This window comes from Andrena cerasifolii, chromosome 7 (genome assembly GCF_050908995.1).
Source record: "Andrena cerasifolii isolate SP2316 chromosome 7, iyAndCera1_principal, whole genome shotgun sequence".
Taxonomy (NCBI): Eukaryota; Metazoa; Arthropoda; class Insecta; order Hymenoptera; family Andrenidae; genus Andrena; species Andrena cerasifolii.
Genome location: NC_135124.1, coordinates 12,199,286 through 12,213,735, shown reverse-complemented (window position 1 = coordinate 12,213,735; position 14,450 = coordinate 12,199,286). Strand labels below are relative to the sequence as shown.

Genomic DNA, 14,450 nt, shown 5'->3' with positions numbered 1-14,450 from the left:
TTTACTCTTTCGTTATACTTGTAATTACGTTTTACGCGCGACAGATCGTCCATTACTTTGCACGCGGCCGAGGAAATGTCAACCCTGCTTAAATATATTTCTGTGTTTGTAGGGAATCAAGTGCCAAAATACATGTGTGTTTATACGGTAAAATTCATTTGCATCTGACAATTCAATTAGAAAAGTAAGGGGGAGGAAAAGGAAAGGGTGCTTGGAAGGTGATTGCTCGAAGCGTGTTCATTGCCATTGACTGTCCAAGAGCGTGCATGTGTCCCGTTCAACGACGCTCTTACCAGTGTGTAATCGACAAATGGCTTTACATATTCCTGAGTCGGACTACTATTTCTTCTCACCGTTAGACGACGACACTACGCCGCGCGCTTCTGCAGTGCGGACTGTACACTTCCAACTTCTCCCTCGGTGTGTTCATCGCAGAATAATCGATCGGAAAGGGTGCGTTATTCCCTCGAATTATGCAGGAATCCGTCATCCCGAGGAAATGCTCCCCTGGACCAAAAGGGCCACGGCCAAACAGAAAGTTGGCGAACACAAGCTGGTACTGCGGCCACCCAAGGGGATGATCTCCGTTCTGGGGAAACAATAATTCACTCTTCTCCGTTCTCGCCTATTTACTTATTGCTGTTGCGAAACGAATAGTCTACCCGGCGCGAAAGCTTTCCCTTTGTGACCGGTAAAAGCTGTTTACCGAAGTCATAGAATCGTACGCGATATCCAGACATTTCGAGATCCTATCCGAGTCCAGGCCAACCACGGATCCGTAGAACGATTCGAGCTCCTTCCTTGAAATCATTCCGCTCGCGGAACTATTGATCGCGAGGAAGAATATCCTCGGCAGGAGTTTCAACCAAAACGGAATGTCGTTGTAAGTCGCTCCGCCGCCGCCGGCTGGTACGACGACTCGCGCCCACCAACACAGCCAATCCTCCAGACTGATCGTCCTCCCTTGGCTCCCCTCGTACTTCGCCTCCCCGAGGATCAGCTCCGCCAGTCCCTGCTCGGCTTCCATTAATCGCAGATATTCCGGCCCGTTCCACGACCAATCCGCGAATCTTCTCAGTCGCTTTTTAAAAGTACATACAACTGTTCGGTAAGAATTACAACCACCATACACATGTAGGTATTTCATTTGTTACGCGCAGGTACCTCTGAAAACATTCGAAAATCTTTCCTGTCGATGAAACCATCTTTGTCGTGGTCCAACAGGTAGGTGAAAAAATGTGAGAATTTGTCGCGCTGAATGGTCGCTAGATTCTTCAGTTTTCCTCCTTTACCAGCTGCCTCTATAGCCGCGAGATTTTCGTCGCTGGGATAACGGCTCACCCAGGTCGCTGTTACCAAAAGAAAAACAACAAAGCCAAAGCCAACAGGCAAACAAAAAACCAAAAGAAATAAGATATGTTTTATTAGCTAGTAAAATTAGGTATACGTACTATTGTAAAGCAGTAGTAAGTACGAAATAGTGCGTTATATACGATCTCTGTAAGTTGTGCTTGTGATTCATATTCTCTCTCTCTTTCCCTCTCTCCCTCTATCTCTCTCTCTCTCTCTCTTTCTCTCTCTCACACACACACACACACTCGCGCACGCGCGCTCTCTGTCTCTCTCCTTTCATATTGTCGTGTCAGACATTTGTTTCTTTCAATTTAAACAGAACGAGTTGGGAGAGCTTACTCCAAACGTGTACGCTCCAGCCAGGATGATCCACTTGCTTGTTAACGATCGGCGAAACGACAATCTCGTCAACGTTGGTTGGCACCGTTCGCCATCTTTTCAACAAATCCTTGGTCCTGTCGCGCGTACGATCGCAGGCTTGTCGCCAGTTGGTAATAAATTTCCGCGGTACTTTCAGCGTGTTGCTTTCCTCCAGGCCAAGTTCCTGGCTTCCCGCGGAACTTCTGTTTCTTTCGGTGATCTCGGCTTGCACCTCCGGCGCCGTTTCGGTGGATCCTTCCGCCACCTCCTGCATCGGAGGATAATAAATCGGATCCTTTATGCTGTCGGAGCGACCCTCCATAGCGGACTACGCCTCCTTGCTGACAACATACATATGCCGGCTACCTCTCCTCGAGTAATCAATTTCTCGTCGAGAGGTCACCAGGTCGCTCGATGTTAATAATAGAGACGCACGAGAACTTTTCGCTACCGTTAACAGCTACTGCACTCTTCCGTCCTAACATATGCTGGCGTCCACTGTGCTTGGCCTCTCGTTGCCAGGATCTATCGGATCTATCGGGTCAATCACGATAATGGATCATTTGCTAATCGATCTGCGATAGATCCCCGTTAAAAGTACCTAAGCGGTTCTACGAGTTGTATGCATGATTTATACACATGCATAGATGCATATGCGCATTCGACCGCTTCGATTGAATCCTCTTCCTTATTTTCAACATTACCTGGCGCTTTACCCGCTTTATCGATCAATAACGTTTAACACGTTTATCGACCGATAGATGCCCTCGTGGTCGGTATTTTTCAAGCATCGAGTGTGCCATCGTTGATGTTACCATACAATCCATGGCTCGATACGTCGACGCGGGTGGCGACCCAGGCGGGTTCTTTCCTTTTGCTTCAATCGCGACGGGTGAGTGATACGCGTTGGGAATCTCGATATATCCAGAACATCCACGCTTTTTTCCGGAACGTGTGCTGAGAAGATTCATTAACAGGCATTTCTCTGCAAAATGTTCTTATTCTTTTTCAATATTATTTCAACGGGAACGTTATATTTGTTGTTTCGTCAGAAGCTAACCTCAATACGCATTTCACTCTCATTTCTAGTAACCCTATTTTCGTGCATTTCATTCGTTGGTAGTAAATCCTTCGTCAATTTAAATGATCGTTCATCCTTATTTTCGTTACGTTTCCTTTCCGATCGCTATTCATATACATTCGTCGAATAGACGCCACGCAGTTTAACGGATTTGTTTCTCTTCACTCTAGGGATACACAATGGGCGCGTATAAGTATATGGACGAGCTGTATCGTAAAAAGCAGAGCGATGTGCTTCGCTTTTTGCTTCGCGTCAGATGCTGGCAGTACCGTCAGCTGACCAAAATGCATCGTGCCCCGAGACCGTCCAGACCCGACAAAGCACGCCGTTTGGGCTACAAAGCCAAGCAAGGTGCGTTCAGTTTTCTTTTCCTCGACGTAGAGAAATAGTGTAAGATTTTAGAAGCATGCATGATGATATGTACCATGCACCACTCTTACGAATACATGGTGATAGATGGTAATAGATACTGATACTGCTTCTCCCTCGATTACAACAGCAACTTAAATTTTCTTAAGTCTAAAAGTTAAAGAAGAAATTGTATTTTCACTGCGCAGGTTTCGTCATATTCAGAATTCGCGTGAGGAGGGGAGGACGCAAACGTCCTGTTCCTAAGGGTGCAACATATGGAAAACCAAAAAGCCACGGTGTCAATCAGTTGAAACCGACGAGGAAGTTACAGTCTGTTGCCGAAGTAAGTGCCTTTCGTGTCACGCGAGATACTCCATCGAGTCTGTAGGTTATGACTTCTTACGAGTACTTTACCATTTCGTTATTTTCAGGAACGCGTCGGCCGACGCTGCGGCGGTCTGAGAGTGATGAACAGTTATTGGGTAGCTCAGGACTCATCGTACAAGTACTACGAAGTAATCTTAGTCGATCCTGCGCATAAGGTAGTCTAACGATTTCATTCGTCTTTATCGCTGCTTAAGGGGTCATTCTGGTAATCACGCCGCAAAATTAGGGAACATTCAGGGTTTTTTTTCTCCATGAATACAATGAATAACAATGTCGCCGAATTTTGCGGCGTGATTACCGAAATGACCCCTTAATATGGCTAGGAAAATATCTACATGTATATGAAATGATGATACCGTTATTTACCATTGAAAATTCATGATTTCTTATCTTCCTTGGATGTCTGAATCGTGTACAAAACTAACCCGATGGTAACGGGTACCGCTTTATTACCATTCAATTAATCGCTTCTGTTTCAGGAAATTCGCAACGACCCGAAGGTCAACTGGATATGTAACGCTGTACATAAACACCGTGAACTTCGTGGAAAGACGTCGGCTGGCAGGAGCTCACGAGGATTGGGCAAAGGACATCGCTTCTCGCAGACTATCGGTGGCTCGCGTCGTGCTGCATGGCTGAGAAGAAACTCTTTATCGCTTCGCAGGAAGCGATAAGTCATTCAAATGTTTATAACATCAATTCTCGCGAGGACAAGATACATCATTTTATTGATCTAAAACCGATTTTTCTATCAATATTATGGTATATCCTGTGCGAAATAAACATCTCTTTCTTATTAAATACTGTTTGTACTGTGTCGTATATTTCTGCTACAGGTCGAGAAAACTCTATATAAATATAAATTGTGCGTATAATCGCGCGATACACCTAAACTTGAACTTTCGAAAATTACTGGAATTTTCTATTTTTTTTCTCTCCATGCAGGAAAACATTAACAACCACATTTCTTGCTTAATGAACTTCTGTATTTGTCCATTACATACATTCTAAAGTGACACTGAGTAAACATGCTTTACTGTCCAGGGCCAGATAGAGATTTATCCATAAACTTCTTTTTGGCAAAACACAGCCACCATTTGCTTGGCTTGCCATCTTCGAACACCTTCTCCACGAGTCTGTAGCCTGTCTCCTGCCTTATTTGTTGTAGGTATTGTCGCATAGCATCTATAGAACAACATTTGGGTAATAACTCTTTCTAAATGTAGGAGTCGAAATATATTTACCAGCTTCTGCAGGATTATTTGGTTTAGCGTATACAGAGTTCAAAGGAAACCCAGGATCACCAGGGATATCGAATTTTTGAACAGCAAGAGAATACATTTCACATACTGCTTGATCTAGGGTTGCGCACTTCTGTAGCTTCTTTAAACATTCGGTAATGTACAGTGTAATGTAAATTAGAACTCTATCTGCTTCGCTCTGTAACACCATACGCAGTCAGCATTAGTAACGAATACTTTGAGCGTGAGACAATAGATATTACCTTAATTTCGTATGTTCTGAAGAACACATTTGCCCTAAAGAAGTACAATGCTTCGTCGATAATATCTAGTTGAAATTCGGGGTTAAAGTTAGTTACAGGACCCCTGAAATTCGTTTTAAATGTGAGAAACGCCATATTGCCGATGTTCTCATTGGTGTTTACGAAACTCGAGTGATATGCCTGCAATAAACAGTTAAACGATACTAAAAGTATCGGTAGCGTTGACGCAAGGCGTTCAACGTTCTTTGGTTTTGTGTGAAAGTGCATCGCTTATACCTAATCAAATACGTTAAGCTTTGCGAGTTACGCTCTGCGCACTCGCATTATCTTCATTTAAACGGCTAACGAACGTACAAATAAATTGACAGCTGATTATTTGATTAGGTTAAGGTAACGCCCCTAACAATGATTCGCAGTTCCTTTTGCTAGCCATCGCCGTTACATTAAAAATTGTTGCTTACCGGCATACTGAAAACGTCAGTATAACAATATACCAATTACATTAATATAAATCCTTGCGCGTATTACGTAGAGCGCATTCAATTGCACGTAAAGGAAATGTGAGGAAACTAAACGCCTCGATACGTCAACATCGGCACCATCGGCACTTTCTGACTGTTTCTGACAAAGATGACGAAACTGACAGCGAACGATTGCTATCAGGAGCGTAAGGACTGGTGATTCTCAAATGTGAAGGAACCTGCTAACCGCCGAGTTTAGACCGGTTCTGCGCAGGTTGACGCTCATTGATGCCGGGAGAAGCCACTATTGGCTGTACTCCCACCAACGCTTTTTTGGAGCCAATGAGCTCAGTCTGCATGCGCGAAACGGGTTCCTTCACATTTGAGAACGATACAAGTCTATCCTGTCACAAAATCATTGAATCTAAAATTGTTACACACGTTTTTCTTTCGTTTTAACTTTGCATTATAGTTGTAAGTAAGTAAGGCCAGTATTCATAGTCCCTAATTATTCTTAAGCATCTGGCATCCTCTACTAACCTAGTAGCTAGTAAAGGATGCCGAATGCTTAAGCATTTGCTTAAGAATAAGTAGCGACTGAGAATACTACCCTAAGCTCTAAGTCTTATAAGCATGTGCATATTATATACATGTGTGTATTGTCATTGGTGTTTTTATTTTCAAAATTTCGACCAACGTGAATAATTTTATTCGGAGATAACGCTTAATAGCACGCGTCGTGTGCGAATGTAGAATGAAATTTCATTGTTTTGTAGTGGCGACAAGTGGAAATTTACTCCAGAATTTTTATGTAAACGATTGTAAACGTTGTAAACGATACGATCAAAGGATCTAGGACTTCTAGGAGGGCGGCGAGCGACGGCGAGGACGGAAGTTATCCTAGTAATTTTCTAATATACGTATCCTTAAGTTTCGGGATTGGCGGTTCTGTCCATTTGGCGTGGGAATTACTTCCGGTCATTTCCGTTGAATGGCGACGGCGATGGATAGTTTGTTTCCAAGTGCGTTGTAGTGAATCACCTTCGTGATTTTAAGAGGTTTTTCTTAAACTCTTTCTTTTCTGTATAGTGATTGCATTATTCTGTTTAGTATACGCGCGAGGATTCGTTGGTAATCTCGTACGTTAAGGAGTGATACGTACATTTCGAAGCATAAGCGTGCCTTGTGTATGGTCACTTTTAGCACGGGAATAATGGCCGATATCGAAGGAAAAAAGCTCACCGAGCTTCGAGTTATAGATCTAAAAACTGAACTCGAACGGCGTGGACTGGATAAAACTGGCAATAAGGCGGCACTCCTCGAGCGTCTCTCTAAAGTAAATTTTCTTTTTCCTTCGCATCTTTGCCCTAAAGCTTACACCAACGGTATCGTTTGCTGTTTTGTCGCCATCTTAACCCCTATCGATTTTGTTGCTAGTTTATTGCTGGCATAGTTAGTCTATATATATATATTTTTTTTTGCAAGGAAATCACAATTTAAACAACTCGTATGGTCCGCGTTTCATCTTTAGGAAAGGCTATTTCAAGTAGGCTTAATTGCTTATCTAGATTCAACCAGTGAGACTGCAATTTATAGGTCTTTGCTAGTTTTACTTAGGGTTCCTGTTTATCGTTTCAATTCTCTTGGTCATAATCATTCTATTCTTATTCTCATTCGCAAAGGCCATATCCGACGAAGGCGAAGATCCAGATGAGTATCTGATCGTGCCATGCGGTGGAATATGCAAAGTTAATCCTAGGAAGAATAGTGGTGAGTTGTCGCAGTTGCAAATAATGTATCGATTAGAAACTATTGAACATTCAGGATTGTTTCCTTCAACCGGGGCTCGTCTTGATTTTCAGTGACAGGCGTGACAAATCAAGAGGAGGCTGTTGAAACAATGGAGAGTCTGAAAGAAGAACCTGCAGAGGGAGCAGATAATAATGATGTAAAGCCGAAAGTAGAAACAAAGCCTGTTGTAGAAGAGGCTGCAATTGCACCTAAGGCAGAGGTGGGTTGTGATCAAAGAGCTTATAGAAAGATTTAGAAAGGTGTTGTATTTACATGACTATGGTGATAAACCAAAAAAATTGTTGTAGGTACCTCAAGGTGAAGTTCAAAATAGTGCTAGTAAAGAAGTAGAGTACAAGCAGGAACCTAAAATTCATTCCAATAAAGCGACAACTGAAAGTATGCAGATTCCTGAAGTGAAAGTTGAATCCGAAGCAGTCGCGGCGGTAAATCAAACTTTGACTAATTCAACTTCGATCGTCGAGGCTAATGGCATCGACAACGAAGACTCTATCAATCTAACTATCGGGGAAGACGAAGAGAATCTCCTCGCCGAGGAGGTAAGGAGTTTTAATGAAAATCAAATCTTTTTAAATGTCGAGAAGCAACGAAGTTTATTAATGGTATTCGTCGATCGTGTTACAGACAGAGTCCCACGACAGGCACAAGGGTAAGTCTTTCCAACAAGTTTAATCGCGTAACATATCTAGATGTAAGATTTCAAGGAATAGACATAGCAGTACATTTATCTACGGTCACGAGTATGTTATCGAAATCAACGGCATCAAGACCATGGGACTCGTTCTTCTGCGTGTTAAACACCTCATCTATCCAGAACCGCCAACCGTGCTGAATCTGCTTACAAAGTTGTACTACGTGCATCGCCTTACATCCACTCTCCGAGCTCCATGTTTCTAAACAAGCACATGCACAGGATACGATGCAACGGCATGTCGCACGGACATGACGGACATGGAACATGGCCAATGATTTAACTACAGACTGTTGCTGCACGGCGACCGACGAGGTTTCACCCAGAATGAAACGTACATCCATCGTCGCCCTTACGCCGCCCATGTCAACCATGTTCTATAAAAAGTCTATCCCATAAGTGCTAGTCTATAAGTTAGTTAAAGCTAGAGTTTGATATAAAAGTTACATTAATTCTACCTAACCGCATAGAGCATCGTTGGATCGTACTGCCTCCGAATTATCTGGATACAAGAAGACTCAAGTGTGTATCAAGCCACAAATCTCCCCCGTAAACAGTTGCCGCACAATGATGCAACGTTGTCCGTTACACCGAAGAAACTGATATCTTCCAGCCATGCGTGCCATAGACTCGATACTATCGCCTAGCTTTTGACAGACTTCTCCTGGACGGACATTCTGCTGTCGCGAACATCCCAATTATTAGCATAATGTTGTCGTACATGTATCTTCATCTCCTTCTCTTCATCGACTCTTGGTTTCTCTCCTCTGTATTCCGCATTCCAGCCTTCGTACCGGCTTGCCCGCCTGCCCTTCGTCCTGCTCTCTCCTATAGTTTTTTCTCGATTCAGAGTTTTGTACGCTGAAAGGTTCAGAGGTAACTGTTAGTCGTTCTAGAGCGAGAGAGAGAGAGAAAGAGAGAGCGAGAGAGGGAGAGAGAGCGAGCGAGGGAGAGAGATAGAGGAGAGAGAGGGAGAGAGGAAAAAAAATATAAAAGTAGGGTCGCTATGGGACGTACCATTGAAGAGAAAATTTGTGATCTTGCGATCGTGCGATCTTCATCACATAATTCACCGCGCAATCTGTTAGTGGCTCGGAAAAGTTCTATACAGGAAATACAGGCCACTAAGCAGGAGTGTTAGGGAGGGAGAAGAAATCTGGCCTCGCAGAAAGTGACCATGGTACCTTGATTGTCTCTGCAGATGGAGGAGAGAAGAAGAAAGTGGAAGAGAACAAGAAGGGAGAGTCTAAAGGGAGCGGTAGAGCAGAAGCCGGCGCCAACAGCAAGGAAGGGACGACGTCCGGTGCGAACGTCGGGACGAAGAACAAGCAGGACGGTGGAGACGGAAGCAAGAGGTTGGTCTCTCATTGCTAAACGGTTCACAGTGGTACGGCAACGAAATGTCACACACCTCTATGCTAGCGATGCGCTCTCTTCCGCCTGCATATACGATAAATATACCATCAGGATTAAAAATACTGTCGGACGATGGATTCCCAAGATGAAGTTATTCGTCAGAGTCGCACGCAAGATTACTTTATTCCATTTTTTTCAATCGCATACGAAGTTTCTTTCCGCTCGTACGTTTAGGCTGTAATTCTTAACTCTGGAAAGTATGTTAAGAAATCGAGAAATTGGCTAGCAAACTTAACCGAGTCCTATACCGCTCCTATTCGTAAACGAATATGTTCCAAAGGTGTTACACGCTCTACGATTACCGATGACAAACTTTCATGCGCTGACTTCCCCATTCGACGAAGATTATTCGTTTAAAAAGCAGCATGAAACAGCGGTTTCATCGAGCACGATGATAGAGCAAGACTATTAGTATCTCGAGGTAAATTGTACACTCGGCAGACTGCGCTTAAGCCCTAACGCGACAAGAAGCAATCTCACTCTTCGCCGGAGATGCTGCCACCCTACCTATACATATATCGCGCGTATGTGTCGATATTCGTTCCAACTCGACGAAGAGTGCCCTCCCAGGAAGATCTGCCAAGGAGATGCTCCCTTTCTCTGGATAACTTACGTAGAGGGATACGCAGTACAAACGTTCCCACACGGACATATACCTTTCTTACACATACGAGTGATGAAAACTGGATCCAGACTACGGCGAAAACATGCATAATCATAACTTAAGCAAACTGGTAACAATATTATGTAACAACGATGTACAAGTGAACCCCAAAGTGCATACGATCATATTTAATTGTTACAAAACATTATTGTTATTATTATTACTGCTGCTGCTGCCGCCGCTGCTCTTGTTGTTATTGTTATTATTGGTGTTGCTGTTACTATTATTATTATTATTCTTATTATTATTATTATCATCATCATCATCGTTATTATTATTCTTATTATTATTGTTGTTGTTATTATTATTACTATCATCTTTGTCGTCGTCGTCGTCGCTGTAGCCGCCGTCGTTGTCGTCATCCTCATCGTTGCCGTCGTCGTCGTCGTCACCATTATTATCATTATTCTTCTTATTCTTATTATTAGTATTGTTATTATTATGATTATGATTGCGATTATTGAAAACAAAAAAGTTGCTAGCCAAATTTATACGCTTAACATAGTTACAGAGGTACTTATTAAGCCTCAAAAGATGATAGCTGTTAAAGTAATATCTCCTATACGCAATAAGAATTCTTTGAACGATTCGTAGATGTAACGAGAATAATAATCATTTTCAGCTTGGAGTCTAGTAACAAGAGCCAGAAAAGGGACGATAAAGGTACATACTTGAGCTATGCGTTTTTGTACGTATGCTATCATATTACTCGGTGTCTTTCATCTTTAATCCTGATTTTCTTTTGCCGTAGAGAAAAAAACTTCGCAGGTGAGCCCTGTTAACGCGAGCAGCAGAAACTTGTGGGTATCTGGGCTTTCTTCGAGCACCCGCGCCACAGATTTGAAACAAATATTCTCGAAATATGGAAAAGTGATCGGTGCAAAAGTGGTGACAAACGCGAGGACTCCTGGCGCGAGATGCTACGGATACGTTACCATGTCGACGAGTGAGGATGCCGCAAAGTGTATACAGCATTTGCACAGGACCGAACTTCACGGGCGCGTAATATCCGTAGAAAAGGTAATAACCGATGTAACGAATTCTCGTTAGGTGCGTGGCGTTCCATGTGCATTTCCTCTGTACCGGGCCGTTTATGTTTAAAGGCGAAAGGCGACACGCAGCAGAGTCACATGCGAAAACGGGACACTGCGAACGGCAAGTCGGAGAAGAAGGAGGACAAGGAGAAGGAGAAGGAGAAAGACAAATCGAAGGACAATTATGACGTGAGCGATCGAAAGGACAAAGAAACGAAGAAAGAGGCTGAGGACAAAGGTTCGGAAGCAAGTAAGTTATTAGTCGAGAATCTAGCTACGCGAAAAGATTATTAATTTAGTAAAAGGATTGTTTAAACGTACGGCAGCAAAAAAATCGGACGAGAAAAACGATGCTGGTGAAAGTAACAAGAAAGCAGAGGCGCAGGACAAGAAGGACGAAGTTTCCAAGGAATCGGATTCCCGATCGACCAAGTCGACGAGCAAGAAGCCAGAAAGCGAGAGAGGTAGGCGCGATGAGAAGAGAATTCGATCTTGGGATCACCATCGATCTCATACACGATCGCGTAGCCGCGAACGACGTAGACGCGACGACGTGCTAACATTCGCCAAAATCAGGGTAAATCCGAATATTCGCCGCGGTATGTGACTGATTGTCAGGAGGCTTCCACGAGGTTACAAGAACTGATATGCTTTCAGGAGGAACGGGAGAGGCAAAGGTTACGCGAAAGGGTGAGAATGCTTCGCGAGGAAGAACGAAGAAGAAGGGAGGACATGGAGCGTCAGAGGGAAATAGAACGTAGACAAAGGGAAGAAGCTGCACGGTTGGAAAGGGAACGTGAGAAATTACGAAGGGAAAGGGAGAGGATCGAACAAGAGAAGGCCGAGTTACTTCGACTCGAGCGAGAACGTCAGAAGCTCGAAAGAGAGAAACTGGAGCGAGAGAGATTGGAACTGAAGAGACAGCAGATGCGACTGGAGGAGAGTAGGCGCGCTCCGCCACCGCCATCTATAAAGCGATCTTCCAGCGACAGAAGGGACCCCCGAGACATGTACGTGGAGCCGGACAGGAAACGGATGACGACGGAGCACAGTCGAAGACACACGCCGGATCGAGTGACCGATCGACGGGGCGAAATTCTGGACCGCGTCTCGGACAGACGATTGGACGCATCACCGCCTTCTCGTTACGAGTCCAGCAGGTAAAGAACCCTAGTCGGGTTCGTAAACTCCTCCCTCTCCCTCTTAACCTCGCAACGTAATCGAGGCGGCACCATCAACCGGCTATATAACGTTACAGATCTGCCCAAGATATGGGATTAAAGAAGGAATTTAAACGCAGCACTGACTTTACCTCGCGAACCAGTCGTCCGGAAAGCTTCTCCGAGGTATCGCGTGGACGAGAAGTAATAGTCCGTCGAGAACCTCTCAGCACAACAACGTCCACCATTGATCCTCGACAAGTTAAAGAAAGGTAAATTGGAAAGTACTTTAACGTTAGATGCGTTATGGGATCGCTTGGAAATTTTCGATTCATCGAATTCGTCGAAATCATCCGACGGAAGCGAATCAACTGGCATCGTTAATTTTACAGCAGGTACGAACGCCCGAGTACGACCAGTTACACACGCGAGCGCGAAGTTCGTCGTTCCGAACCAGAAACTCATAGAAGCTCCAGAGATAGTCACACGAGATACGGTGACAGCTTCAAGACGACTGGCTCAGGAACGCCGCGTTAGTATAATACAATTGAAATGTTGCTGACCATTTCGTTCCTGAAAAGATTCACGTTTTCGACATACACAGGTGACAGCCGTTACGTTGAAAGCAACAGGACGACCAGTAGCTGGCATTCCGGACCTCCGTCTACGAAATCATTCAATTCTGTGCCGAGTAGCGGAACTCGTGATCCGCGAAACGAACCATCCAGCTGGAGCTCTAGGTCATCCGAAAGTGTCAACAGGTATTACGCAATCTCTCTTCTACTACTACTCCCCCTCCCCCCATCCCTCCGGATCCAATCCGCAAAGGATAGATGCGTGTATAGAGGAACGAATCGATCGATTTCAGATGGAGCAATTCGAGCAGCATGGGAAACACATTGAGACATCCAGTACCACCAACCTATCAAAGCGGCCCTATACAGTCTATGGGGCTAACGGCACCTGGAACAACGCCGTCCTACGACCGCTTCGATCCCTATAAATCATCTATGCCGAGTATGAGAAAATATTGATCTCGTCGCTCCGATACAGGCCACTCTGACGATTAACAGTGAAATCTACGCTGATGAGTTTGCTGCGGCACGTCAGTAACTCGCCGCAGACGCATGTATACACTGGACACATACACACACACACACAAACATATAAATAATTGCCTATTCTCTCGATAGATGATGTTTGAATATCTATAGCGGCCGATCAGTGTACGCTTACTCTCGATTGTAACGATTTTTTATGAACGAACAACGTGTACGTACAGTTGAGACCGACCTCTCTTTCGATCTCCTTACTCGTTACGTTTCAACTTGATACCGAACGGATTGACTCGCAGATGGTTCTTACCAAGTCGAAATCGCATTTTGTTCTCTCGAACATCACCTTACGCTCGTAGATCTCGTGCGGATTAGTCACCGCGAGGAACGGAATATTGGAAAGAGGTAGTAAATACTTTTACAGTGTCCGCCTGCGGAACCTCGCGTTTAATGGCTTGTATGCGCGTGACTTTCCATGCGCACTCTCCGCCAACTGCAACACGTAACATGTACAACACACGGAAATCTCAACACCAAACTGAAATGGATTTTTGTACATTTGTTAATAGATAGGAGGAGGGATCGCAGTTAGAGATGTAATGGGTATCAGACATGCTCGACGGCTCGCGGACGGAACGTTCGTTAAGTTCAATCGTTCGTCCGTCCGGCGATTAGATTTTCACGATGCTGTTCTCTATCGATCGATACTGCAGCCTATTTCGAAAGATAATAGCGCGCATCTCGTTTACGTCGATGGAGGTATTCTCGTAGTGCGTTAAGTTATCATCGTATATTGGAATCATCGGCAGTTGTATCGTCTATCTTTATCCGATTCTTAGAAATACATAGAACCAAGTACATATTCTCTAAGGATATGACTGAATTTGTATATTGAATTCCATAACAATTGTATATCATCCGACGTTGAAGTCTATGCTCGTACGTGATTGACACGTAACGCGTTTCAGTGTAGCGACACTATTACAGCATAAATAAATTTATGGCATATTGAAGATTTCTCGTCCCGCAGTCTGTTTATCGCATCTGGATCAGCGTTGTCTATAGAATCTACGAATGGTAACTGAGTGGGTTAGCGGGACGAGTGGTAGAGGGCTCGGCGG

At 44.1% G+C, this 14,450-nt stretch overlaps 4 protein-coding genes across 9 annotated transcripts; 2 read left to right on the top strand and 2 right to left on the bottom strand.

Annotated features, from left to right (window-relative positions):
- Positions 1–135: 135 nt before the first annotated feature.
- Positions 136–2,336, bottom strand: LOC143371459 (uncharacterized). Its single transcript, XM_076816649.1, has 4 exons — positions 1,693–2,336; positions 1,165–1,349; positions 707–1,081; positions 136–589 (listed from the first exon to the last, which is right to left on the bottom strand). The coding sequence occupies exons 1-4, from the start codon at positions 2,033–2,035 to the stop codon at positions 356–358; spliced, it is 1,137 nt and encodes a 378-aa protein (XP_076672764.1). The 5' UTR covers positions 2,036–2,336; the 3' UTR covers positions 136–355.
- Positions 2,337–2,455: 119 nt separating this feature from the next.
- Positions 2,456–4,333, top strand: Rpl15 (ribosomal protein L15). Of its 3 annotated transcripts, none has more exons than XM_076816672.1 (5): positions 2,456–2,605; positions 2,965–3,145; positions 3,352–3,488; positions 3,577–3,687; positions 4,012–4,333. In XM_076816672.1, exons 1-5 carry the CDS (start codon positions 2,522–2,524, stop codon positions 4,204–4,206), a joined length of 708 nt encoding a protein of 235 aa, XP_076672787.1. In that variant the 5' UTR covers positions 2,456–2,521; the 3' UTR covers positions 4,207–4,333. The 3 variants fall into 3 exon arrangements, with proteins under 3 accessions (XP_076672787.1, XP_076672789.1, XP_076672788.1); XM_076816674.1 differs by having other exon boundaries at positions 2,576–2,690; XM_076816673.1 differs by having other exon boundaries at positions 2,588–2,707.
- A 163-nt stretch (positions 4,334–4,496) lies between these two features.
- On the bottom strand, positions 4,497–5,681 carry Arpc3a (Actin-related protein 2/3 complex, subunit 3A). The gene is made up of 4 exons (XM_076816683.1): positions 5,498–5,681; positions 5,037–5,216; positions 4,777–4,972; positions 4,497–4,717 (listed from the first exon to the last, which is right to left on the bottom strand). The coding sequence occupies exons 1-4, from the start codon at positions 5,501–5,503 to the stop codon at positions 4,566–4,568; spliced, it is 534 nt and encodes a 177-aa protein (XP_076672798.1). The 5' UTR covers positions 5,504–5,681; the 3' UTR covers positions 4,497–4,565.
- Positions 5,682–6,370: 689 nt separating this feature from the next.
- Positions 6,371–14,342, top strand: LOC143371437 (uncharacterized). Of its 4 annotated transcripts, XM_076816607.1 has the most exons (16): positions 6,371–6,519; positions 6,608–6,833; positions 7,180–7,267; positions 7,360–7,508; positions 7,597–7,848; positions 7,934–7,958; positions 9,202–9,355; positions 10,703–10,743; positions 10,832–11,100; positions 11,184–11,364; positions 11,420–11,691; positions 11,772–12,274; positions 12,373–12,546; positions 12,667–12,806; positions 12,879–13,035; positions 13,143–14,342. In XM_076816607.1, the coding sequence occupies exons 2-16, from the start codon at positions 6,687–6,689 to the stop codon at positions 13,306–13,308; spliced, it is 2,718 nt and encodes a 905-aa protein (XP_076672722.1). In that variant the 5' UTR covers positions 6,371–6,519; positions 6,608–6,686; the 3' UTR covers positions 13,309–14,342. The 4 variants fall into 4 exon arrangements, with proteins under 4 accessions (XP_076672722.1, XP_076672724.1, XP_076672723.1 ...); XM_076816609.1 differs by having other exon boundaries at positions 6,485–6,833; positions 11,184–11,352; positions 11,441–11,691; XM_076816608.1 differs by having other exon boundaries at positions 6,485–6,833; positions 11,441–11,691.
- Positions 14,343–14,450: the final 108 nt, after the last annotated feature.

What these genes read in the sequence shown, in the direction of transcription:
- LOC143371459 (XM_076816649.1), bottom strand. Translation starts at nt 2,035, where the DNA reads ATGGAGGGTCGCTCCGACAGCATAAAGGATCCGATTTATTATCCTCCG. An exon ending in CTGGAGCGTACACGTTTGGA is followed by an intron (nt 1,350 to 1,692) that starts GTAAGCTCTCCC and finishes TTTTGGTAACAG; the next exon opens with CGACCTGGGTGAGCCGTTAT. An exon ending in ATTTTCGAATGTTTTCAGAG is followed by an intron (nt 1,082 to 1,164) that starts GTACCTGCGCGT and finishes ACTTTTAAAAAG; the next exon opens with CGACTGAGAAGATTCGCGGA.
- Rpl15 (XM_076816672.1), top strand. Translation starts at nt 2,522, where the DNA reads ATGTTACCATACAATCCATGGCTCGATACGTCGACGCGGGTGGCGACC. An exon ending in GGGCTACAAAGCCAAGCAAG is followed by an intron (nt 3,146 to 3,351) that starts GTGCGTTCAGTT and finishes TTCACTGCGCAG; the next exon opens with GTTTCGTCATATTCAGAATT. An exon ending in TAGTCGATCCTGCGCATAAG is followed by an intron (nt 3,688 to 4,011) that starts GTAGTCTAACGA and finishes CTTCTGTTTCAG; the next exon opens with GAAATTCGCAACGACCCGAA.
- LOC143371437 (XM_076816607.1), top strand. Translation starts at nt 6,687, where the DNA reads ATGGTCACTTTTAGCACGGGAATAATGGCCGATATCGAAGGAAAAAAG. An exon ending in TAATCCTAGGAAGAATAGTG is followed by an intron (nt 7,268 to 7,359) that starts GTGAGTTGTCGC and finishes CTTGATTTTCAG; the next exon opens with TGACAGGCGTGACAAATCAA. An exon ending in CAATTGCACCTAAGGCAGAG is followed by an intron (nt 7,509 to 7,596) that starts GTGGGTTGTGAT and finishes AAATTGTTGTAG; the next exon opens with GTACCTCAAGGTGAAGTTCA.
- Arpc3a (XM_076816683.1), bottom strand. An exon ending in TCAGAACATACGAAATTAAG is followed by an intron (nt 4,973 to 5,036) that starts GTAATATCTATT and finishes ATGGTGTTACAG; the next exon opens with AGCGAAGCAGATAGAGTTCT. An exon ending in AAATAATCCTGCAGAAGCTG is followed by an intron (nt 4,718 to 4,776) that starts GTAAATATATTT and finishes GTTGTTCTATAG; the next exon opens with ATGCTATGCGACAATACCTA.